Raw genomic sequence first — 26,906 nt, forward strand, 5'->3', positions numbered from 1 at the left:
ATGACTCAGCGTGTGATAGATTTCAATGTTTCTCTGCTTTTTCTTCTAACCGTCTGGAAGTTCAAGCACCAGGAGTCATTATTTCAATACATCGTCCCCGAGCAAGTCTGACAAACGCTGCTCTGTTTAGTTGGGGATTTCTCTGTTAGAAGCACTATAGGATCTGACCCTGGCCGGAGAGATTGTCGGTTCAGGTCCCGCTGAGAGCTAGAAATGGGCTGTTGTCAGAACAAAGGGGGAGGGGGGTTGGTGTCTCTCCAGGGCCTCTGGGGGCTATGCGGGCCCCCTGTGTGTGGGCTAGCATGGAGCTTACAAGTGTACTGCTTCACTTCCTGCCAAGACCCATCTTAGACCATCATACTGGATTAGGATCTCCTCCATTTAGCCCTAAACTATATCTGCATGGGGAGGACTGCATGCTATTGGTGGGATGACATTGTGTACTGGGGTGGGGCTGAGGGTTGTGGAGTGAAGAGAGGAGAAGAGAAGGCTGTAGTCAGTAATGCCTTTAAAATACAAAAGATAAACTTAACTTGACTTCAACAACACATTGGATAGAAGCAGAGAAAAAATGAATGGTGGGTAATGTATTTCTTCTGGTTATCAGAACACCTCCTTACAATCAAAATGTCAAGAGGAAGTATCCAACCATCAATCCTTTGGCTGATGACTACAGAAGCCTTAAGGATGCCAATGAGAGTTTAATGAATGTATTTAATCAACAGCAATACCATGGAAGACACACACAGAAAAAGTGCAACTGTTACAGTTCAGTATATCATAAAATGTAATCATCAATGTATGTATGTCAACCATGTATGTTGTGTGAGCAATGCGTGTGCCTACATATCGTACTGGAGCTGTGTGTGTTTGTGTGTGTGTGTTGAGTGGAAGGGTTTCATTTCCCTGCTGTGTGTCTGAGAGTAGGGAAAGCTGATCCCCTTGTGTCCTAGCTAGCAGCTGTGCGGTTGTCCAAACAGGCGCTGGTGTCTGTGTGTGTGTGTGTCCCGGAGGTTCTGTGTTAACCTCTTTAGTGCAGCCCCACTTCTCAGAAGCAAGCCTGCTAATGTAGTCACAGAAGCCCTGCTAACGTTCTCAGAGACAAACATGCCCATGAATACTAATGGCTAGGAAGTGTCTCCACCCACACATGGACACATTACTCACACGTGGGGCCATCTGTAGGTACTGGAGCTACAGCTATCTATCTCACGCTGTGTTTGGGGGCTAATGTGCCAGTTGTCGGTTCACATCGGTGGGGACACACGAGGCCTATGTAAAAAACGTCCCACAAAGCACCATGTAACGTGTCAATATGTGACCTTATTAAAAGACGTAAACGTTTTTTTTGTTTTTTTTTTTTGCTTCTTGACATTTTACACCTAATTCTGAGTGGAGTAAAAGCCCCAAGTCAGCTCTTTACTGGAGGACCTTGACATACATGTGGTGGCACCCCAATGTCACATTGGAGGTCATCGGATAATCACCAGTGCACAGAGAGGCCTCAGAGGAGAGCTTTTGTTCTCTCTGAGAATACAGTCTCCTCTTTGAATAATTTGTCAAACCCAATTTAGACATAAACGTTCGTTTGTGGAATTAATTTCCCCATTTATCAGGTGTACAGTATCAGGGCCATGTAATGAATAAAGAAACAAAGCTAGATTCAGATAGGATTTTGAAAAGTACAAACATACATGGAAGGTTAGTGGCAGTAAAATAGCACAGTGAAAGTTTATGACCTTGACAAAAGGCTTCAATAACAAAACGTCAACACCAAAAGTAAAGTTACAGTGAGGACAACATGTTCTTTCCTAGTTTGTCGGTGCGAGGGATTGGTAATTTCATACACATTGTACATTATTGTATCCAAATGAGCAATTTAATGTATCATATGGTAACTCTCAATTTTGTTTTAAAAGTTACATTTGTAAATGTATTTAATTTCTTTAGCTTTATGAATATGCAAAACACCATTTGTGCATGCAATCACAAGACACGCTCTCACATTCCCTGCCACTTATTGAACCACTAGCCTTAAAACAGAAATAGCAGCTGCAGTATTATCTTTTAATCTTTACTAGTAATTACCTATGGCAATCTGCATTTCCCAGACATGTTTTCATGAATCTAATTAACAGAAACCTGATAGTGTCTCTGGTTTGTGTTTTTAGGCTGGGTTGATTTCACATGGGATATCAAGTCACCCCTGTCTCAAGTAACAAAGGACTTTCTGATACTTTATGTTTCAGTGTTTTGCATTTATTTATATATTTTTGGGATAATCAAGACACAAATCAGGGCATAGCACTTTCTATACTATGTGTTATTTTGGTTGCTAGGCTACGGTAAAATATCCCTACCTGGTTATCTGAATAGATGACAACCTTGGTTACAAACTACACAAATATTTCACACATGATCACAGGGCATCTAAAGACTACGCAGTGCCTCACTAGACAAGATTGCCTCAAGCAATGACATTACAGATTTCTTTGAAGGCAACATTTTTAATTGTCCAGCCCTTTTGAAATATCAGAGAGTTAGTGACTGTGGTAAGTGCGATTGTGCCATCATGAAGGCGGTTCCATCACATGTTCTAGGTCACAGACACTTTCACCCAGTTGACCCAGCTTACAGGCTGACCAGACCCCAGCTTGAGTCCAAGTGACACTATAAAGTGGCACTTCACTCATTCCCAGGGATCTCCTGGTTCCCCAACATCTCAAATAAAGATAATACATTGTCCACTATTGATAGTTAAGCACTTCAATGAATGAACTCTGTTGATCGTAAACTAATCATGACACTATATGTGGTGATGCAGTACATCCAGTCCAGCACTTCTCACAGAACACAAGTCTGAATTTGTGCTACCAAGACTCCAGGAGTCTACCTTCCGTTTAACATTCACACTTCCCTCACCAACAGAAAGAAAGCTAAAGAAAGCACGTAGCCATTTGTTCACACAACCACAGTAAGAACAGATTGCCCGAGCTGTTCTCCACCTCTTTCTTGTTTGACTGAAGCCATCTTGATGGCTTGTAAGACATTTAAGCAGCTGGTGTGGTAATTACTAAACAAAAAAAAATTATATTCCCCAGATTTTTTTTATAAAATACCCCTTTTGACAGCCTGTCAACTGCGCCTATATTGTCAGACTCACTGATTATGCTCAAGAGGGTCCACAGTGCAGGCCTGTCAGATGCGAGACAGAACACACGCAGTGATCCCATTGGGCTGGTGCCACGGTTAGCCTCTCTGCAAGGCGCTACTCCCTGCTGAGCCCACCACAGTAGGCGCTCTAAACATGGACCAGTGTCAGGAGAAGTCTGCTCTCACAGAAGAGACTAATAAACAGACTAGGACCTCTCTCAAAGTACACTGGAGACACGCTGAAGAAGACTATCAGAAAGCGGGAGAGAGGTGAGCGAGAGTGAGTGAGCGAGAGAGCAAGACAGAGAGGGAGAGAGTGAGTGAGCGAGAGAGCAAGATAGAGAGGAAGAGAGTGAGTGAGCGAGAGAGCAAGACAGAGAGGAAGAGAGTGAGTGAGCGAGAGAGCAAGACAGAGAGGAAGAGAGTGAGTGAGCGAGAGAGCAAGACAGAGAGGAAGAGAGCGAGAGAGAGATAGTAGTGTGGATGTTCTAATGACTGCCCCTCAGGGATTCTAAGATGTTCGGAATTTAGTTGAATTGCAGCTTCTTCAGCACAGTAAATATACAGTGAATTAAGAATGATAAAAAGACTAAATAGATCATTCTACAGCAATATGTTGTGGTGCATGTTGAGGGACCCTCAGTATTTTGGCCTTCAACATGGGACGAAGCCACGACAAGATGCAACACACTGTATGAGGCCTTTCAGAAAACATCAGAGACCGCTCTCAGAGTCCAGCAGGTAATACCACATCAAGAGAGAGAAATTGCACTTGATTAACCCCTAGCAACCCCATTTTCTCCTGTGGCAAACGGGTGTCATACTGCATGCAGGCCAGGACCCCATAAGTCAGACAGGACATGCTTTCATTAAACAGTGACCTTAGGGTGACTGAGGTCATCCTGACCTCCACATGATGGTTTTACCAGAAAGGAGATAACGACTGCTCCATGCTGCATCTCCTATATGGTCTCACACACATGAACATCCAGTTTAGAATGCCTTGAGAAGATGCTCAAGTGATACTGGCTTGAGACATTGCCTGTCAATTACTCTCCTTAAGCAAAGTGATCTGTCTTCCCGGATGTTATAGGCTTGAACTTGGTACTGGCAAAAAGGCTGACCGTTTCTGGTGTTGGCTTTTTGCACGCACAGAATTATTCCTATAATTTATAATAACTTTAAATTCTGAACATGCGGTAGCTGAAAGATGTCCTTTGAATGTATTATCCACATTGTTTCGTTTGATCCATATTGTTATTCATAGGTCATGTAATCACAAGGTGCCTTAGGGCAAATTGTACTATGCAAATGTATTACTTGGTCATTAAATTCCATTTGTTTGCATAACTACAAGGTCCACCTGACTATTTAATTGTTCTTTTTCGTAGTTAGTCACTTGAAAAAACAAGTATGTTTCCATGTAAGATCTATAGGTGCACTAGCTAGGACTTAATCGTATAAAAAAGTAACCGGACGCATTCAATGTGCTTTACTGCTAGCAGCATGGGTTGACAGCCAGTTTAGGTACCGTGTACTTTGTGGGTTCCGCTCCCTCATAGGAGGTCCCACACACCGATGAAAGAGAGCACACTATTTATTTTCCTTTTTAATTTTCCTTCTAAATTTCCGGCCATCTAAAGCAGTCTGACCAACTGATTCATTCAGTTCTGTTTCTGGATCCCCTTTGTGTTGAAAGGGGAACACTTTGCAACCTGGTGTGAAAACTTAAACAAGCCTGCTCTATCTGGTACATGGTCAATGTATTCTTCTCCGCCTTTGAGAAAATGAGAGCTCAAACACGCAGTTTTGAAAACCCCCCTATTGTGACGTCACAACTCTATTGTAACTCCCCTTTCTCTGCTTTGCCCGCACAGATAATTTGGAACCAACAATGAAAAAATGATAGCATTTAAAGCTACAGACACAGAAACAGCTTGTCCTGAGGAAAGCTCATTGCTGAACTGCTCGTAGTGGCTGAAATTCTGCACCAAGGCTGAATTTCGGGAAATAGACTTCAGATACAGTATTAGGGGACCACTAAGGCCTATATAAAAGCATCCAAAAACAGCATGTCAGGGGATCTTTAATAAAGTTAAAAGCAATTACCAGCTTGCAATTGAACTGTGAATGCAGGGTATTCTGTTGCTTTGCTTGTTATTTGTGTTTTGTCTGTAATGTTCAATTTTTCATCTTACCTATGTGGTGTGGTGGTAATGTTCTTACTGTTCTGGTCCACCACTTGTAGGAATGTAAAGAAAACACTGTAGTATTGGCTGTCTCAATGTGTGTGTATACAAGTTCACCTTATTTGAATGTGGACCATGAATGGCACTAAATATATGTTTCTAGTAAAGCACATTGTTTAAGGGAGGAGGCTCACACAAAGAGCAGCCTAGGGGCCCCTGACCATCTTAATCCACCCCTGGTTATAGTCGGTGCTTCTATTAAAAGTTGGATCTCAGTGGATGAATCTCTAGGGCTTAGATATTATGTTTCACTGGTTTTCTTAAAAGAGGTCACTTTATTCCCTGGGACGTGCTTAGAAACCGCTAATGATTGAATTGTTATTCTTTAACATTGGAAAGTTTGGATAGTACTCAAGAAAGCTCCGTGGGAACATTAGCTTTATAATGCACAATGCTCTGCATATTAATGCCGGATTTATGTACATGGAGAAACCTAGGAACTTGGTCTAGATGCATTGCAGGACATACTGTATATATAAAATGAGAGTTTAAGAAGCTTGCAATGAAATAATCCAAAAAGCACCCAGTAATTTGCATTGTCTGTTGCCAAATAAGATAAAATATCATAATAAAAGAGAATGACAGAAATTTGATCTACAAAGACACAATTTTTCCACACATTAGCAAATGATGTCTTATTTCAATTTGATTGAGGTGTGAGGCAAAAACAGCCTGTCTTTATAATTGTCCCTACAGTCTGTATAATAAAACTAACTTTCCCTTCATCCTATTACTAATGCGAGTCAGCACAGAGAAAAAAAAACTGATTGCTCATTGTCAGGAAATAATTGTGCTTGACAGACTTCCATGCAGAGAACACATAAGTGTGTACTATAACAGGGATACGGCTCTTTGATGAAACCGTTCAGATGGTCCTGGATCACATCCCACATACACATTCTTCTGCAGGCATCCACTGTGCTGACAGAGGATAGTGCACTGCCCCTTATTAAACACCTGACCTTCTGTGTCTCCCTCCCTTTGACTGTGCCTCTCTCTCACTCAACTTACCTCATCTTTCTCAGTCCTTTCCTGTGTATCAGTCTTCCCTCTCTCTCACCCTCTCACCCCCTCTGTCCTTTCCCTCTAGAGATCCCCTTTTCACTTAGCTTTTAGCAGATACCAAATGTAACACATAACTGTTAAACATACTACAGTATGCTACAGTGATCGCTGCTGTGAAATCTGTTGTGATACCAAGTGTCCAAGATTCTCAAGTTGCAGTATATCCAAAATCTATACAGTAAGTGACAGAAATTCACATACAAGATCTCTAGTTAAATACTGTAGTTTCATGATGGTATAAGAAATAAACATAAAGTATGCCACAAAAGATTACATTTTATACAAATAATGTGGGAGTTGTTCACTGTCCTGTGGTTGGACATGAAGCTATCATTCAGATATTGCGAATGAGACAGCCAGTGCTTTATAAATGTACTGTGAATCATCTCAAAATGGCAGCTTGATTTTGAGAATTCATTCATTCCATCTCATTTAGACCTGCCACCAGTAATGCACAGATCACTAGCAGGTTTTTTGTTGCACGTCAGTGCTTAATGAGCCAACAGTCACCTGTCTTTATGCAAAGCAATAAGCTGTCATGAGTTATATTTAAATTGCTTTTGAAAACTTTACAGGTGTACCAAGGACATAACACTTCTAGAATAGGCATTACTTTGAAATATGAGCCCATTTGGAGTATGAAAGTATTTTTACAGTTGGTGCAGTGCAATATGCAAATCAAGCAAAGAACTATTCTAATCTTCTTATCTCTCCCTGTCTGAGAGTTTGGCTTAATTGGTGGTGTATTTTGCTGGAGTCCAGCCTTTGTGGGGTGTGGCTGAGCGGAAAGGGGGAGTTTGGGGGGGAAAATTCCCTCTACAGGGGCCTCTAGACAAGACAGAGCATCTCGGTAGATCGGTGGACAATCTGGTGTGTGTCACAACATTCTGCCATCCCCTTTTGGCCCATGAAAACTAATTACTCAGCGTGACAACTTATCTTGCTTTCCTTTTTTCACCTTTTCTTCTTCTAAAGCTGAGCGGACTACCCCAGCAGCAGATTCGTAAAGGGGAACCGGGATGTAGGACACAATCACTAATCGAGTTTTTGTCTTTGTTATGAAGCTTTTCACTGAAACTAAAGATCTCCCTTTGTTATATTGCACTCGAAACGAAGAAATGCCATTCCAGAATGTGGCACTTATTTACAGTATTTTGCACAGCTATTTTCAATTATCTTAGCAGAAAACATATTTTGTGCAGAACAGGTGAACAGATTTCATAGGTACACTGAAGAAGGGAAAACACACACCTACACACAGACGGACACACACACAGAGAGATTAATTTATGACCATAGTGGCTTTTACATTTACCAGGCCTCATGCACTGTTTTGCTGAGGGAGCTAAACAGGGGGGCACGGAGGGTTACATTGGACTGAAAATCTGTGTTAACCTATTGCACTTCACATTTGCATAATAATATCAACTGTTTTGCAGGCAGGGCTTATAAATATTGAAGCACTACTTACAGACATGTGGGCTCCCAGGTTGTACCCGTACATAAGCGTCACCGGCTTGGTCCTTGTGAAAGTCATCTTGACATATTTTGTATTAAATTCTCCCGATTAGCTCTGGTCTCAAAGAAGACAATGAGGTCTATTTGATTACAATGATCCTTTATCCCAAACTATGAAAACTGACAGATCAAGAAAACGGTCTCAAATATGGGTATACTGTGTTTACAATACCATGTTAGCTTACTAATGACTGCTGATATAAAACTGCCCTGTTGTATTAGCAAAGCTTATTTTCATTGTTCAAACAGCTTTGCCCTTGCCAATCAAAGATGGGAATGAGCTTAAATTGACCACTAATAGACTACAAAAGTCAGGTTTGCAACACATTATAGCAATGATAAAGAAAGCCTAAGCGCTGCTATTAAGATTGACATTTGAGTTTGACGTTAATTTTCCAATGACATGCTCGAATAGCTGTCATGATGGAAAAGTGGAATAAACACCAGATGTCCAGACAGATGATGCTTTCTGGGAAAAGAGCTCAGTGCATTTGTGGATTTATTAGAGGCAGATTGAATGCTGTGTGATTGTGTACCTACTCTGTGCTTAATGATCTCCACCAAGAGAACAACGCAGGCTACGAAATGACTCGAGTTTGAACAGAAGGGATTTGATCAGTGCACTACAACAACATGTGAAGAGCCACAAAACCTTTGTCAGAGGAAGAAAACACACATCCTTTGTTTTGTCTCCAGAGGAATCAAACCTGATGCAAAGTGTTTGAGTTTAAGCGTCATAGCTAAGAAATAAACAGATGACATAGCGTAAAATTAATGTAGACCATAGTGGTTCAAACCATAGTCAGAGGAAATTCCGGTGTTGGTAAACTAAGCATATTTCCCATGTAAGATAATAATTGTATTTGCATTAGGGATTGGCATAGCAGAGATACAGTATTAGCACTGCCAAGGATGCACAGTTCCAAATGTGTACATTAATAGAGGTTACCTTTAGCTATTCTAATATTCAGGTTAGAGATAAGCATAACAATCATGAGGTTAGGGTTAAGCTGTTTCAAACAAAAAGCTGTATGTTTGCACAACAAATGAAGCTTATCGCAAGTTCAGTCAGGCAAGACCTACCCCTGCACTCGGGCATACTCAATAATATTTCACTACCTCCTCCCCACGCTAAGAATGCTCTACTTTCCTTCTTCCTATGTTAAGCTGTCATCTGGGTTTCAGGTCGATTAGCGCTCCCGTTAATCAATCAACACTGTCAAATCTTCCACGTTGATGTCAGCCTATCACAATGATCCCGTGCCTTTAAATACGATTCTTTCCCTGTGTAGTTTGTCCATGCTATCAAGTGCGCGACCCTCCACCTCCACGTCCCCACCCGGGCCTTGTCTCTGCTCTTCGACTCCTTGGCTGGGTCGTCGGCTGCCGCCACCCCACCAGTGTCTGGATTCTGTGGGGGATTCTTCTTCTGATGCTGGGCAGGGGACCTTTGATTATTAATACCCCATGGGGTCTAAGCTCCAAACACTGTAGTACATTTATCATCCTGTAATAAACATCACTTACTCTTCCCGGGACTCTCCTGATTGAAATAGTCTTTTGCATTGTATACTACAGCCAATAGTGACTGATATTTAAACCCAAACGTGCTGGTGATACCATCCAAATCAAACCTGATTAATTAGGGGCAGCTGTGAAACTAACTTTAAGAATTTCAATTATACACATGATAATTCATAAAACAAGGAAAAGTATTGACTGTCTAAATGTGATTATAATTGAAGGGCAGACATTAATTCTCCCCTACCTAAACTCTCAACTTTGGATAATGATGCCAATTCCAGCCTCTGAGTGTCTAATGCAGTGTCCTGAGTGGGTGGCATGTCCTACTTATGAAACAGGCGACTGCCTCCTGCCTGAACATTCACTCTGCACTGAGGGGGTGGTTTTATTAAGCTATCTCTATATGAAATCTCCCTTTTGAACGGTTAGCATCCCAACACTGTAATTTATACAATCATCAGAGAGTATCTATCCACATTTATGGTATCTCAGCATCATCGCATACTCTGGTTGCACAGCTACTAAATGTTTTAACGTAAGTAGTTTAGCTTTGTATGACAAACAACAAAATAAAATTTTCTTTCCAGCCATTTCACTGCTGTTTTTCACTGGTTCGTTGTCCCGCATTGTCTTAGACACTTTAGTGTATATTAAAGGATTACCTTGATATTCTATGGTAATTTAAACTCTCCCTGAATGCTACCTGATAAATTAGTGTCCTCTGAGTGTCAGAAGGAGGACCTTCTTCTCTAACATCTGCACATTGCTAATACAACGGTGCTACTACAACAGTGCTAATACAACAGTGCTAATACAACAGTGCTAAGGCAACAGTGCTAACGCAACAGTGCTAACGCAACAGTGCTTACACAACAGTGCTTACACAACAGTGCTTACACAACAGTGCTGAAGAGAACGGAGACTGCTAGTGCACTGAAAGGGTAAATAAATAAATAAATAAATAAAGCCACCTCGCTCTCAATGGACACACAAAAAGCCGTCTCAAATAAGATCTGTCAGAACATCAATAAGTACATTTAGAGGAGGTTGTTTTGTTATTAAGCACCATTGATTTTGTAGTCAGAATCTACACCAGCGGTGAATGGATAACTCTGACTTTCTTTTTCTGAAAATCAACGACAAAGCTCTCTCCCTCACGTCTCTTCCACTTAATACCAATCTACTGTATTGTTATTGATCCAGAGTGTGCACACTATGAACTGACCATGCAGAGTAAGCTGGACTGGATCGTTTCCTGTAGTACTGGATATGAGAAGTCACATGCATGGGTCTGGCTGTGTGACTTTGATCTTGACAAGAACATACAACACTGGCGTAGTCCTTCCATGGGTTATTAGCATCACAGCATGGGGTTACACGGGGCATCTAAAGGCATTAACCACAGTTAGCTGCTGCGTAACATGATGTCTGGTTTGTCTAACTAGAGCACTGCACAAGAGGCTTAAGTCAGAGGCAGCAATAGATAGCTGAAAGTTGTCTCTTCAACACAATGATATAACAAACTGTGGCCAGAGGCCAATTCAACCAAAAGATATTAATGTGTTTGCTGCTGTTTGATTGTGTAAATAGGGAGGATCCGGAAGACAACAAACAATTGGCTCCTACTTCTGTACACAGTCACAGTATAGCTGGCCACGTTTGCCTTGTAGCCGTTTCCTTCAGTTTCAGTGCCCAGTCTGACCTTGTGTTGTTCTGTGTCCCTGACAAATAAAAGACTTGAACTTGAACTTGTTTTACACCTATTGTCAATGAGGTTTTGTATGAATTTCAAAAGTCAACATTGTTCTTTTTTTTCTGGACAGATGGTGAAGATGGAAAACTTTGAGGGAATCTGAGAGCCAAGTTCAGACACAGTACAGACACATGATGTGCTTACATGCTCTCTGTGGGCTTTGAACAAATGTCCAGAGCATAAATGTTGTATAGTACACCACAGTGCCAACTGCAAAAACAGGGTGTGCTTTTCCTCACGAGTGTATGACTACAAAAGCATACTGTCCATCTTTGTCGGAAGAGAGGTTCTTTCAAAATTACAGTAAAGATACTTAATTTATTTACAATTCACTGAAGACCTATTTTCTCTGAACATCAAACTTTTAAAAGAACATTCTTAATTGGGAAAGTAGTAGGTTTTCATGACAGGATATGCATTTACCTCCAGTAAATCCAGTATAAAGTTCTGTATATTTCTGAATTATTCTGAGCACTTGTGTTTATTGAACAGTTTGATTGTTTCTTGCTGAGAGCCTCTTCAGGCTGGTTCCACAGTAGAAGGAACACTATGCTGAGGTGCCATTACCATTTCTTAGAAAATAACATTCCACAGGAGGTCACTGGGACCTTACGACGGGTGAGTTTATTCTTCAGATAATACCACACAACCAGACACGTGTTCCAGCTTAACTCCTCTATTGAGCAATCTAACCAATACCTGGGAGGCTAGGCCATAGCACATCTTGATAGGACAAAGCGATTGGCTTTCCAACAGCACATTTGTACCTTTCATGCTCGATAAGCACAACCCCCACCCTCCATTTGAGTCAAAGTCACAGCCTTGAGATTGCCCCCAAGTTCAAGACCTGTGACTGCTCAGATCCACGCTTGATTTTTCAGGACACTCCCTGGTAGCTGTTTCGTTTTTAATTACACTCTTTTAATGGATGATTAATTCTGTCATCTTGTGATAACAACATGGAGATCTGATAGTGACTAATTAACATGCAAATTCATGGGACTTTATTGGTAATGGGATTTGGTGCTCTATGGAGCTGTAACCTGTTCGATATTGTGACAGGCCTAGACAGGAGCCACTAAAGCCTCTGTGATTTATCCTTTCTCTCATTCCTTCATCAGACTGTCTGCCTGGAAGTCAATTTAACCTGCCAGTCACAGGGACTGAAAAATGCATCCCTTGTTCCCTTTCTCCATTTAATTTACATGTGTTTGGGTTACAAATAGGCACATCAAAAGTGTCCCACCCAGCGCTTCAATAAAGCACGCGGCTAGTCAACTAGATTTTGGTTTATGTACTATATGCGAGATGTTGAACAAAACCCAAAAAATGCATTATGCTTTGGCACCCAAACTCAACACAACAATAGGTTTCTTTGTTTTTACTGAACAAAGCTAGCAAGTGTATATAAAGAAATAGCGGCCTCTCTCATATCCACGCTGAGCTCCAACAGGGTAAACAGGTGTGAAGGATAAATCAAAACAGATTTGCAGGGAAAACAACGAGCCGGAGGAGTGACAAGGTGTACCAACAGGGGCTTGAAAGCTCTTTAGCAGCGATTAGACGCAAAAGGAACATGCTGGATGTAGCCTTGGTTTGTGAGGCTGGCCTCAAGAGGCCGGATCTGAGCTTGGTAGAGACTATTGTGGTTTAATGGCCTGGCTTTGGATTCTTGGACAGGAACAGACCCCAAAGTGGCTGGCCACCAAAACAGCTGGGATAGTAGTGGCTAATTGGCTTCGTCCGATGCCTAGTGAACATGCCCAGCACTGGGATCTGGGGATGGCGCCAAGCTGACTGGTCAGACCAGATGCTGACTGGCATCATGCTGGCACTAGAGTGATGTCGGTGCAGGTGTTGGGCTCGAATGGGCTAGGGAAATTCTCAGTGGGAATGTCACTGGAAGTGACCCATGTGGCTTTGTCTATTTATGCATTATTGTCTTACACTGAAACTGTGTGGTTAAAGGACTGACCCAAAACAGCAAGACAATATTACCTACCCCTCAAGAAATCAAAGATTCATACTGTATTAACACAAAAGGTGTGGATTAGTGTACTATAAACAATATATTTGGTGCAGTTCTGATCATGAAACACATCCTTCTTTAATTAAATCCAGAACTTTAACAGATCAGCTCGCTCTAAACATCATTAACTCTGGTCAAGAAACCACTGAATGTTTCCAGTGTGTCATCCTGGAACTGTGTTTTCACAGTGCTATTTAAACAACACATCTAATCTACTTTTAATCATGTCTAATTGATTGGTGCCAATTAGCCCACTTAAAATGTGAGGAAATTGTTGCTCCACACTGCAATGGGAGCTGGTCTCCCTAACCAACCTCCCTACAACCTATCTACAGCAAAATAATAACCCTACTCAGCCAGAGATAAAACCGGGGAGATTATTAAAGAGAGTAAAGTCTAATTACAGGTCTTCTGCAGAAGACTTGTCCTGCAGTCAGATTATTCTGCAGACAGATAAAAGGCTTAGCACCTTAGCTTACCTTTGACTTTCCCTCTCCAACAATCTTTCTTTTCTCTTCTGCCCTCTTTCAAACCTATATAGACTTTATTCACTAGGAAGTGAATAGGAAAGATAGGAAGTGAATAATTATTCAGAATTATACCACTTTGGTGAGTACGGGTTAGTGTGGTCAATCACTTTTAATCTTACAGTACAGGACGACCACCCAAATGATTAGGCCTTTTATTACAAGGTTGTACTGTGCTTCACCCAGCACTAACATTAGGCCATACTGTATAGGACAAATCAAGACAACCATAGTCTGTGTTCACACAAGCATGTATTAACTCTGAGCAAAGCATCATCTCAAAATGTTGGGCTAAAGTATTTTAAACAAAAGGTTATGAACTCTTTTTTTTCAACAGAGCTGCATGTGACCAGTTTTCCCAAGTTATCTGATTAATGTGAACATGGGCTAAACCAGTTCAGGAGCATGACATCTGATTTCTGGAACAAATATGAAGGATATTTCACTCTACAGTAGTATGGCCATTTCTTTAGCTTAGGTCTAGTTGCCAAGTTAGCCCAAGGCTGAGTCTGACAAAAAAAGGATTCAGCGTTAAACTCTAAAACACTCTCCATAGCCAGTAAAATAGTTCATTACCAGTAGTTACTGTTCACGTTTCAGCACCATGTCTCAACCATTTATTGTCTTTTATTCTGATCTGAGATCAAAACTTGAGTCAAGCTGAGATGGAAGATTATTTCCTGCCAGTACGCTAACGACCGTGACCACTAGCCCTCAGACTCTGCATTAGGGAGAGGAGGAACTGCTGTGCTCAGCGAAATGAGGGTCAAAAGCCAGGTGATTAGAATAGTCTTCCACTCCAGGCAGGTGTGCTGCTCCTTGAATGGGAGTCTCTCCTTCAGAAGTACAGTTGAGCAACATCTGTTAGAGATTAATTTAATCAAGTAGGCACTTTTCAGAGTAACAAGAAATTCCTTCGAGTTCCAGATTGCCTTGTTAACGATCAAACAGATTGTGTTTGTCTCTTATATTACTTCCAAAATGTAAGCGACAGTTCAGTGGTCCAAATCTGAATCGCGATACCAAAACGTCTCCTAACATTAGTGGTATAGTGGGTGCACAGTTTCTTCATGTTACAGACATCTTCCTATATAATTCCAAGCAGTCTCATTATGCCCTGATAAGACACAATGTTGAGCCATAGAGGGTGTTTGTTTCAGAGGGCATCCAGACAGTAGAGTCCACATTTGCATCATGTCCTTCTTATGAAGCCACAGGAGTCCAGGCTGGGATGTACGGTGAGGACATTGACGCTGCTAGGGGGATTAGGAATGGCCTCCATATCTGTCCATGGCCATCCTCTCCAAGCCCCACTGTTTACTATTCCTGTTACAATTCCTGCTGGGATGAAAAAAGGAAGCCGTTTTCAGCCCCTTCCTCCCAGCTTCCTTTGCCACCATCAAAGTCATTTGCACTACAGAGAATTATGGGGGAAGGCAGATATTTAAAATATCCCCGAATGAGAAACACGCTCTGGATTCCCCAAAGAAATTAAACACAGCGAACTTGTGGTTTATACGCTGAACCGCCCGTGTTCCTACACAACTGTGACAGCCCCCACTGGACACTGATATACATGGCTGCTTTTTAAGTTCACTGTGTTTTAACTGAGAGAGAAAAAAAAGGCAAAACGAATCAAAGCTTCAGTAGTCATGAGGAACGACATTTTTAAAATACAATAAAACCACAAGGGCGAAGAGGCTGAGGAATGACTGGTGGTTTTACAAGATGGATTCCTTTTTTTCTGGAATCAAATTACCATTTCCCAGCAGGTACTCTCTCAGACGGGCGTGTTTGGATACGTCATTTAGCTCGCCCTGCGCTTTGGCTTGCTCACGGCCAATAGCTGACAGAGTTGAAGAAAATGAGAAATGATTCCTGTGAAAGGTTAGCTAGCATTATCCACCTGGGCTCTTTTTTTTGTTGTGGCCTGCCACTTTCGATAAGCCAGCCTCCTCTAATCCAAACACAATATTTAAAGACTTGACTCTCTTCGGCTTTCTTTGTGCAAGACTGATGTCTATTACAGAGTCTGAGAGCTACATGACATGGAGCTTTGCTTGTTTGTGTGTGTTTTGGGGCATGATTGTATGTGAAAGTGTGTGTGTATCTGTATGTGCAAGACACACGTGAAATAAATGGGGGAAAAAGACAACAGACAGGCGATTTCCCTCCCTCCATGTCTGTCTATATGTCCTGACTGAGAACTGCTACGTTAGACGTATGGTATTGCTGAAGTAAAGTCAATCCTGCATTTCATGAGCTCATTAGTGGATGCACTTCGCATGGAGACGCTCTGGATAAGAGCATCTGCTAAATGACTAAATGTAATATATTTATCTTCAAGTGAAAAGAAAAAACTCAACTCAGCATAAACAATAATTACAGATTTTGCCGTTTTCTAAATCACACATGCTTTCAGCCACAAGGCCAGAAATCTGACCAGATCTAAATACTGACTGTTGTTTTCACACCAGTTCAAGTATTTGTACCCACTGGGTGACAATACGGCAACACAGAGTTACTGGATTGTCTCTGCTGTCATCACTCCAACAGTTTGACAAGCTACTTGAATCCCAATGAGTTTGAAACATGCAATACTTTCATCTACATATCCTACACACTGTGGATTTATAGATACAAAAATATAACCATTGACAATGTACTGTATTTCTGCTAGCTAGCCTGATTAAAGATTGTAATCAATCAGTCATGAAATTATTCATATTGGTCACCTTCTTCAAATGTGAATGTGTCAATTCTTATGTGAGAGGATTTCTTCTTTCTCTACAATAAATACAGTAATGAAGTAAATGTGAAAATGTGTTTGAAATCTGAAGCCAATCCCAACTTTGTAAACCAGGATTCATACATATATTAGCATCCCGAATGAGATGCAAATCAACACCTCTCTGACATCTCCTGAACCTCTCTCACACTTAGCTAAAGATGAAAATTGTGTTCAAGCTGTAAGTGCTTGGATATATGCATCACATCAGATGGTTCCTGCTTTATTGCGCAATTTACCTCAACGGGTACAACAGAATTAGCATATGTAGACAGAGAGAGAGAGAAATAAAAAGCAGAGAGGGTGAGAGAGAGACAAAGAGAAAAGAAGGAAATATAGTTTGAGAGAGAGTAAACAAAACACTGCTGTTTCCAAAAAGTACAACAACTTGATAGCCATTCCATATGTTCAGCTAAATTAGCTTAATATATCCCACAGTCAGTGAAATAATTAACAGTTTCATCATCGACGAGCATTGTCAATAGCAGATTATAGTGAACACATTTATAAACTTGACAAAGCCAAGGGCACCGCAGGAAGCTAGCTGTGCTGCTAATTCTCTTCCCCTGTCTTCCCTCAGAATGGACAGATGGGAATCTCTAGGAGCTAAGAGATGCAGCAGCTTTCACACATTTGAACGTGAAGCACAACTAAAAGTGGTTTGAAAAACTCTGACACAAACACTCGCCACCTGCCTGTATCTAACTCTCCACAGTGTGACCTAGAGTGCCAGACTGGGCCAGTCCTTAGGACAATTGCTCATCATTTGAGCAGGGGAAGTGCAAGCCATGTTCCCCTTTATCAGAGGTGTTGGCGAAAACTCAGACTCCTTTCACAGTGAGGGGAAAAATGACAAATCCCAGCCCTTTGATAACAATGTTAACTAGGTGAGTGTCAGTGAGATGGATAGGGCCTTGTCACAGCAGCCCAGAACATGAGAATCCATTGATATTTCTCATTACGTCGCCTCTATCCCCTCCTATGTACCCTAATAACACTGCCACAAAGAATGATAAATCACAGACAAATAACAACGGCGAGTGCCTCCCCTGAATATGATCGTTCTTTCTGGGTATCTTCAAACGACGGAGGGGGGAGCCGTCGATAAAGATCTAATGAACAATGCTATCAAACGATATCAATGTTGAGAGGGCCCTGAGAGTGGGAGCCATTACATTTCATAGGCAGGGTAATGTCAGCACATACTGTAGCAGAGATGTGGCTTGTATACATGGTGTAGAGACCGGGTGAAGGAGATATTGATTTGAGGGATAGATACTGGGATTAAAGATAATCATCTAGAAGCTCAATAAGTGAAATTCATTCTCCCACGCAGAGCAATGAGAGTGGTTGTTTTGTGAAGAGGCTTGGAACAGGAGTTGAGCGGACCTAAGGTGTCGTTTTAGAGCCACTATATACAGTACTGTAGAGTCAGTGCAACAACTTCTCTATGACTTCTTTAGCCATTAAATACATTTAGTTAAAAAACACAGTACAATTGCAATTGAAATGTTGGGACTGCGTAGGGTAGCCCTTCACAACCTCTTCCACTTTGTGGCCCACTATAGCTCAAATATAACTGCACCCCCTCCAACACATTCGTTCACTTAATTAGCATTTATCACACGTTTATAACACTACGGGAGCCAAACAGTTTGCTTTCACGGCAAAATGTATTTGAGCGATCAAAGTAGACAAAGTGGCCATCAGCGCCACTGTAAGCACAAATTGTAAAGAGATGTAACCTGCGTATCAACATTCCTATAGTTCTATAAAACATAACGTTAAAGAGCAAACTGCTATATTGCCTATGTATGCAGACGATAGTGATATATGTATTTCCGGGGGGAAATAGGCCAGGTCTAGAACTTCTGATGAAGTTAAAAACATGACTTTTATTAACTAGGACAGGTTATCCTTAGCTGTTGCTCCTAACCCTACACTCAGATTGAGTTGCTTCTCGCTTTTTTCATTGAACGATAACCGCTCGCCTTCAAGGATATCTCTTATCTTTACAGATTTGTTTTAGGAACTAAGAAAGACATGTTACATAATTATCCATAGGGAACAAATATGACAGACCAATTATTTGTGCTAACAGTAACGACTAGCAAGCAACCTGGCGATTAGATAATTGAGTTAGTGCTGCAACAACAAATCGATTAAACAGATTAAAATCGATTATTAAAAGCGTTGGCAACAAATGTCATTATTGATTCGTTGTGTCGCGTGACTATTACACCACTCAATAAGTCGCGGAGATGTTTGAGTATGAAAAACAAAGTTATTTAGTTAGCAAATCTTAACTTTTTTTCCAAATTGTGTCAAAAAATCTTAAATATACACCAGACTATTATAAATAAGTCTGGACTACTTCCACAACCTTTCAAATTTCAATTAAGTTTTTAACAAAACTCAAATAAATTGCTCATCTCTGAAAAAAGCATTAAATCCACGCTAATATTAATAACTTTTTCAAAATTGTGTGCCTGTTTGTGCACATTCTGAAGATTTTTTGCACTGTAAATTCTCATTTCGTTTCAATTGTCATGTCTGTATTTGAAAAGGTTTGGAAATGAATGTTTTTTTGTTTTTTGTTTTTTACCCAATTCATCGATTAATCGAAAAAAGAATCGACAGATTAATCGATTATTAAAATAATTGTTTGTTGCAGCCCTAAATTAGTGTTATAAGGTAGCTAAAAAGTGTTAGCTAGCTAGCCTAGCTAACGTTACTGTTCAGATCCGGCGTTGATAGCTAGGCTACTAGCTACTTTTACTGTGTGAGTTTAAATACACCTTACCTTCGTAATTGTCAATGTTGCTTGAAACGTACAATTTGAACTCATTTTCCCTCTTGCTTAAGGCAGCAAAATAGAATCCTATGTACATCGTTAATTGTCATTGTCATTTTGGGAAGATAATACGCACTTCTGGTAAAATAAAGAAGGCATTTTGAGTACTAACGTTAGTCGCTCGCCACTGGAAGTTGTTTACTTGGGTTGTATGCAATATGCAGAAGTAATGGGTGTATAGTGGATTGAAGTGGGCGTATGCAAGTTAAGGCGGAAATGTCAGTTGATCTATCGTCAACGTGCCAAGGCGACCCACCTGAATTACTGTCGCAGACCACAGCTTGGGAATCTCTGGCAAAGGGTAGCTTTGAATGCAATTTTCAAGTTTGCCTTTAGTATAATTTACTCCTTTATAAACTATAAATCATTTTCAAAATAGCTTATTGTTCACAATCTCAATCAATTTAAATTCATATCTGACTTCTATGTCAGCCTAGCCTGGTCCTAACCAGACCCTCGTACATTTCATTGTTACAGAGGGTCTGGGATGTCTCGATTGACAAAGGTTAACTTCCTTGAAGGCGGGTCCTCTGTTGAAGTTTAAAACTATTTGATCCGCCCAGAGCCACTCTGATTTGCCATGACCAATCGCAAGCGCTCGCCTTAGCCAACTCCTTCACCACTACTGTAACGGAGCTAGCTGCCGTAGCTGGAAAATCAAACTTTTCCCGAACCCCGTGGGGAGGAGGGCCACAACATCATGGCCACCAACAAAACTCAGCAAGGAATGTTCTTGCTCCGGCTTTAACCTATATTCGGCAGCGTTGCCACAACCGCAGAATAGTTTCGCTCGCATCTTTCTCCGCCGCCATTACTAAACTACTCAAACAAGTGCACGACATTAACGTCATCGTTCTCAGCCACTCCCTCTGTTCGCTGATTGGACCTACAAAAAAATTGTTTCTGGAAACCGACTTCAGAACCGACATCCCAGACCTAGTTCAGAAGCAAAATCCAAATTGAGCGGAAGTACGTAGGAGGGCAGAGCCAGGCTAATGTCAGCCCATCTTTGTCAAGATGTGTGGAGGGGTAGGACCCAAACGCACGAGAGGACGCAGCCATGTCGAAAACAGAGGTTTTAATAGGAAACGGGAAACAAGTCGGGTACCACACAGACAGTTAGCAGTAATGACAAGACAAAGACTGGACACAAAACAGAGACCTAAATACACAGAACCAAACGACACACAGGTTGACATCAAATCAAATAAAATGTATTTGTATAGCCCTATTTACACGCAAGCATGTCACAGAGTGCTTCACATGTGCCCATAGAACTGCCCCTCAACCAACCTAAACCCTCAAGGAAGACAAGGAAAAACTCCCAGAAAAACTCCCAATGGGAGAAAAAATGGAAGAAACCTTGGGAGGAGCAATTCAGAGAGGGATCCCCTCCTCCAGAGACGGTTGGTAGGAGAGAGGAGCAGAACACAAGCTAAACATAGTAATACAGTGTCAATGGGTTTTGAAACACCAAAACCCATTGTTCGCCTTTATAGACGTTGGATGGGACATAATGACGCTAACGAGAACGATACACAGGTGAAGACAATGACAGGGAAACACTAGGACAAGGCAAAACCAAAAACAATCAGGGGGGGCACGGCTGTGGCCGTGACAATCTTAGTGTTACAGTTGCTTCTGCACTTGGTCAAGCATTTGATTTCATGGCATAACCTTACAGTGGCCATAATTAGCCATTATTATTAGCAATTTACAAATCAACTGTAGCACTGAGGCTATTTCATAGCTTCCATTTCATTGTGTAGGTTTATGGCTTTAGAAAACATACAAAGACTAAACCTCCCATTTTAGGGGCACCTGCGTTTCCCGATAACGATGGATCGTAGCAACGATCGAGCAAAAAACGAAACCATCAATATTTATTTTGTGCGTTTCCCAAACATGCTTGTAAGGAGTAGGCTAATCTATACGCTTTCAAGAGCTACACATTTTCAAGACACACTTTAGCTACGATGTCTTTGGGAACGTCCCGTAAAAGTAGGATTTGTCGTACAATGGATTCTACGATCAACTTGGGCTTACGACGCCTTTGGGAAATGCAGCCCTGCTGCCCATGTTCCACGTTTCCCAAGTCCACCATATAATCATCCTGTCTTATTAAATGTTTGACTTTTGTTTGGTGTTTTGAGTCAGCTACTGCAAACTTTTAATTAAGCTACAATGTACTTGACAAAGCAGCTTGACCAAGGTCAGCACACATAGTAAGTGTTGCTTAACTATAATTGGACAATTTCTGATTCACCAGTAGCCTGGTGATAGGTCAATTATAATCATAACGTAATCATACTGATGCATGTTAGTATTGCTCATTGTTTAAATTCACCACCTGGTGATGTAGAATTAAACTGCAGCTCATATATCTTAATAACCAATTTAATAACTCCCTTAAATATGACAACCATTAACTGCCTATTAAGCAGACTAGAATTCAGAGAATTCAAGACAGCAAAATGCTGTCAATAAAACAGCATTCAAAGTGTCTCCTTCATCTGTCTTTCATTTCCGAGTTTCTCTCTACGGGACACGTGGAAAGCACTTGGAGAAAAAACACACACACACACACAACGGCTAATTGGGGAAAATAACATCATTACAAGTTATAATCACGAGCTGACATTGTTCCCCGCTAACAAGCGTGGCAGCAGCATAATTGAGTTCCTACTGATCTCTGAGGTGGCTCAGAGAGAGAGAGAGGAGAAGAACGGCTTGGGCTCTTTCTCTAGGCCTTTCTACCCTGATTAAAAAGTCTGTTGGAGAGCCCTCTTGTCAGCATTGAGAGCGGCTCGTGTCCACAGTGCGGGCACTGTTAATACATGTGAAGAGGACTGCTTGTTCCTCACAAAAAAAAACGGTTGGGGTTGTTAATGCCAGCCCATGGCTAGCTCCCAAAACGGTGTTTCACAATCTATTCTCAAATAGTCAACAACAGGCTTGAAGCCAGGCATCGAGAGTAGGCTATTTACAGTCAAATAAAAAACTTGAATTTGAATTTTCATTTGCAGTTTTGTAGTGTATGCACATACTGAATCAGTACTTCATCAATTCGATGGTCTGGACAACTGTGCTGTAGGGGACAGAAACATGTTAAGCACAACTGGGAAGTTATATTTGGTTCTGAATTGTTGAAAAGGAACAAAAGAGAAAATAAAGGCAGGACTTAGACAGACAAAATATGTGTGAAAGTGTCAAAGTGTCAGCTCTACATTTAAGTAAGTCACTACCAGTACAGCAAAATCCAAAAGTGGGTCTAAAGAGTGTTCTATGCAAATATTTTAACTGTTCTTTGCAAAAGAACTACAGCAAGGAACATAGAATATACTGTATGGTAGAGGAATGTCCAATGCAAGTCTCTATTTTCACCCATGGTTGATTAAAGGTCAAAACACTTATTTTTAAGAAGCGTTGACCTTTATGATGTGTAATGACTGGAGCCTGGGCTAGCAGTTATAAAGAGAAGTAACTCTCACCAAGTGGCGGGCAGACAACTCTGTCTCACCTTTACTCTCCATCCAACACCTTCTCTGAGACGCCAGTGACTTCAAGTCACAACAATCATACTACCTTAGATTACCCAATAGTGTACATTACATTCATTTATTCAAAGTTCATAGTTCAATTATGTGCTCATACTGCAAGTGTGCCAAAGCCAGTAATGGCTGATACAGAAGTGTATTTGCAAGTCGCTTGTATACTTGGCAGGATTTCATATCTCTGCCATGAATTCAGAAACTAGAGAAGAAATCCATCTGGTTTGAGGCAGTGTTGAGCATGTCTAGCACAGAATGCATTGCACATCAGTCAGGGCACTGTTAGGGATGTAGAGTGACACAGCCTTACATCTGTCTGTAATCACTTGAGATATTTCTTGGAGGACTCACGCATGAATATATCACATTGGACAGGATTGCTTGTGCAACACATCCTAAGGTACTGCTTCTACTGGATTCTAAACCATGATGACGTCCTTTGTGCCAGACCAAGACAACCCGGATCACGAGTCGAACAATGGGCTTAACTTCAAGGTAACATTGTTCCAAAGCACAGTTTTAAATACAAAGCTGAGTTCCCTAAAAGAGAAATAATACTGCGATTGTCACCATTATGACCACTGACAACAGTAGACGAAGGAGCAAAGGAACCAGACAAAACATGTATGATACGCTGTGACAGTTTGAGGGGAAGGTGACACCGCAAAGAAAATTGGAAATGCCATCTAGTACATCACAGAGAGGAAGAAAGAGAGAGAGAGAGAGCGCAATAGAACACAGACCTGAAATTTTGCTGTTGACTATATCTTTCTTAGCAGGGCTGTCAGTTGGGGGGGCAGGCTCTTTACAACCACGCTGTGAGAGTCTAGCGTGCAGTTTCACTTTGTCTAAATAAAATGACAAATAAAATAGTACTCCTGTGTCCCATCACTTTCTTTGTGACGATAAACTCTTTCATATCCAAGCACTACACCCGCGCTAGAAACTCAGTCAGGATGAGACTCCTGTAATGGCTATACTGTACTGTTTCAGTGAAGAGAACATCATGGTTATTGATGATGGTGAGCAATAACTAACCTATCATGTTACATGGTAATATCATGCATTGCAACTATAGCTACTGCACTCTGGTCACTGCTATAAGAGAGTTGTGCTTTTAGGGGCTTCAAAAGGCCATAAGAGGAATGATGTCCTGCTGAACTTCTGATTCAGATGTCTGCTCAAAAACATTCATTATTCATGGCTGACGTTGGAACCGCCAGGCTGGGACTTTCAGCAGTTTCACACTGAGGAGGAAAGTGGTTAACCTGTTCTATTGCCTCCTAAATAGTCTTTATGAGAGAGTAAATGTGAAAAGTCTCGGTTATAAAACACTTAACAGTAGTAAGGTATGGGGGGAGCGAACCCTGGGTGATTATTCACTGTGAAGCAAAACACCCAAAAGAAAAATGTTCTCATTTGTTGTGTGTGTGACATGGAAAATATAAATGGGGGAACTGCTCTCACAATAACCCTTATGATCGCATGCAAATTAAAAACTAACCTATTTATATTTTGCTGGTGGGCCTCTGCTGTGGATGTGTTCTATTTGCTGCCTCCGGTTCTGCAGGGAACCATAGGCAGGCTCACTTTTATTAGTAGTGGTTATTAGAATATGCATATGAAACTTTGTCATTGATATTCATTTGGTGCAGTCTTTCTTGTTGCAAATCTAAAATGTCACAGTGAAATTTAAAACACACTGAGGTTTGTTCATTAGGAATACAGTAGCTGTAGTGTTTGTAGTTCATGTGGACTGCACAGCCCCATAACAACAGTTCAACCTCATCTATCATCTCTTAAATTAAAGCTATCATTTGGAGACACTGGTAAGCCAGTGCATTGCATCTGCTACATTACAAACTATTGTACAGACTCTCTCCTCACAGCTATCTTGAGAAAATCATATTACCTGTGTGTGATACACATACGTATTAGTGATGCCTTTCTTGGAATTTCTAAATCATAAATTCATGGTTTGGCTTTGAATCGCAAAGAACTGCAACTGTTGAACAGCAACTGTTATTATGCAAACTTTACTTTAACCTAATGGTAATCAGTGGTAAGTGAAAGTTGGACTGTTACTGTACATCACCTCATCATAGACGTTGTCGTTCTTTTCAAAGTCCCCCGCCCTCCTGGGGAGCACGTGGACGTGCACATGCTGGAAGGGAAACAGAAGAGAGTCCTCAGAAAGTAGCATTTTTGTATCGTTGAGTTATTTATTCATCCAGAGACACAGAAACGTATTGTGCCAGGTAGTCTTCTGACAGACAGACCTGAAAACAGCCTTTTCTAGAGGGATTCTTCATTAATTCACAATCTGGTGGCAGGAACGCACACACATTTTACCACACTGCGGCAAATCACAGGAGGGTTACAGTAAATTCCACCAAGCGTACTACCTGTATACCACTGAGACTCCTTATTTTTATGCTTTTAAAACTTTAATTGACTTTGTCAGTCGTCCTTTCCTGTTCTCCCCTTGCAGTGTACTGTCACAAACCTGGCCATCTGCACAGTTAGTTTTGCGAGTTCTATTCTCCTTGGGTGGTTATTAGTGCTGTAATGTCCCTGAACAACTGGTCAATGTTTATACACAAGAAAACAACATTACTGAATGATGAATTGTAAATAAACTCCCATCTTTAATAGACAAAATTTGAAAGGCAAAGGGAAGTCAAATATGTTTAGGTCTGAGCAAGAACGGGGTAAAGAAACAGCACGTTATCAAATGTTCTTTCAAAACTTCAACGTAAAAAAAAAGTGTCTACAAAAATAACATTTGTATTACAAAATGTATTCTATTTTTTACTTCCTAAAATGTCACTTCTAACTTCTTTTTTTAGAAATTAAAGAAAACCCACTTGACTATATCTTATGTCAGATATGGGTTGTCATGTGGCTTTAAGTACTGTGATGTCATTAGGAAGTTGTGAAATTATATGGCTGTTTTTAAGTCTGCCAGAGATTTGATCATTCCAGATATATGCTGCAAAAATCTGCATTGTTGTACGAAAACAAGATATAGTATTGTTGTAGATTTTAAGCAGTTTTGTCTTCTAATCTTAAATGCACAATTGTTTCAGGTAGGCATATATGTGATGAACAACCCTAATCATGAAACAATAACCTGAGAAACATTGCTTTCATGATAGCATTACAAGCAGTCGAGTGATAAACAGTCATTGTACTTTTACTGGCAGCAGGGAAGAGGACTGGACATCATCTTGTTTGTGTGCTTCAATGTGAAAACACTGCAGCCAGTATTGTCAAGGCTCTTCAAACTAACCAGGAAAGACTTCACTGTTCCTCTATGCAGTCTTTTGAATTCTTATGATAGTTTGACAGTTGTGGGAGCACACTGCTCACTTTGGGAAAGTGCAATTTAAAAAGTGTTTGTAAAGTTGTGTGAAGTTTATGTGGATAGATGTTCATTAGCATTCTACAAACAACATGTTTTTTAAATGTCCCTGTTGGTTAGGATCACCTAAGACAATACTGTCAACGATCAGTTAAAAAAATATAAATAATGAGTTACACCTCTTATTTTCTCTGACAAGATTTAAAGATCATCAGTTTATTAAGAAAGATGACAACTCATTTGAGAACGTAGTGACTAATAGATGCTCTCCAAAGTTTTGGAACTGCATAACTTTTCACGTTCTTCTGATAATACTTGTTAGCAATGTTTTAATTAACTATAAATGCATTGTGCAATTTATATATGACTCCAGTAAGGAATTCAAGTGGACATATTGAGATAGGGTGATTCATCAGTGGAGGGTAAGAGTTCCTCGCTTCTAAAAACTGAGACCCAAGGACTAAAAGCGTAAAAATAGGACTAAACGCTTCAAAAAGCTTAAGATCTTTCGACATTTCAACTCATGTGTAA

General features: G+C 40.8%; 1 protein-coding gene across 1 annotated transcript in view; it reads right to left on the minus strand.

Annotated features, from left to right (window-relative positions):
* Positions 1-26,906, minus strand: part of fhit (fragile histidine triad diadenosine triphosphatase) — a 126,686-nt gene that overhangs the window by 2,783 nt on the left and 96,997 nt on the right. The window contains exon 8 of the mRNA XM_047026022.1: positions 25,107-25,175. Coding sequence (XP_046881978.1) covers positions 25,107-25,175 — 69 coding nt within the window. The remainder of the gene's footprint in view (positions 1-25,106; positions 25,176-26,906) is intronic.

This window comes from Hypomesus transpacificus, chromosome 9, assembly GCF_021917145.1.
Source record: "Hypomesus transpacificus isolate Combined female chromosome 9, fHypTra1, whole genome shotgun sequence".
Classification (NCBI taxonomy): Eukaryota; Metazoa; Chordata; class Actinopteri; order Osmeriformes; family Osmeridae; genus Hypomesus; species Hypomesus transpacificus.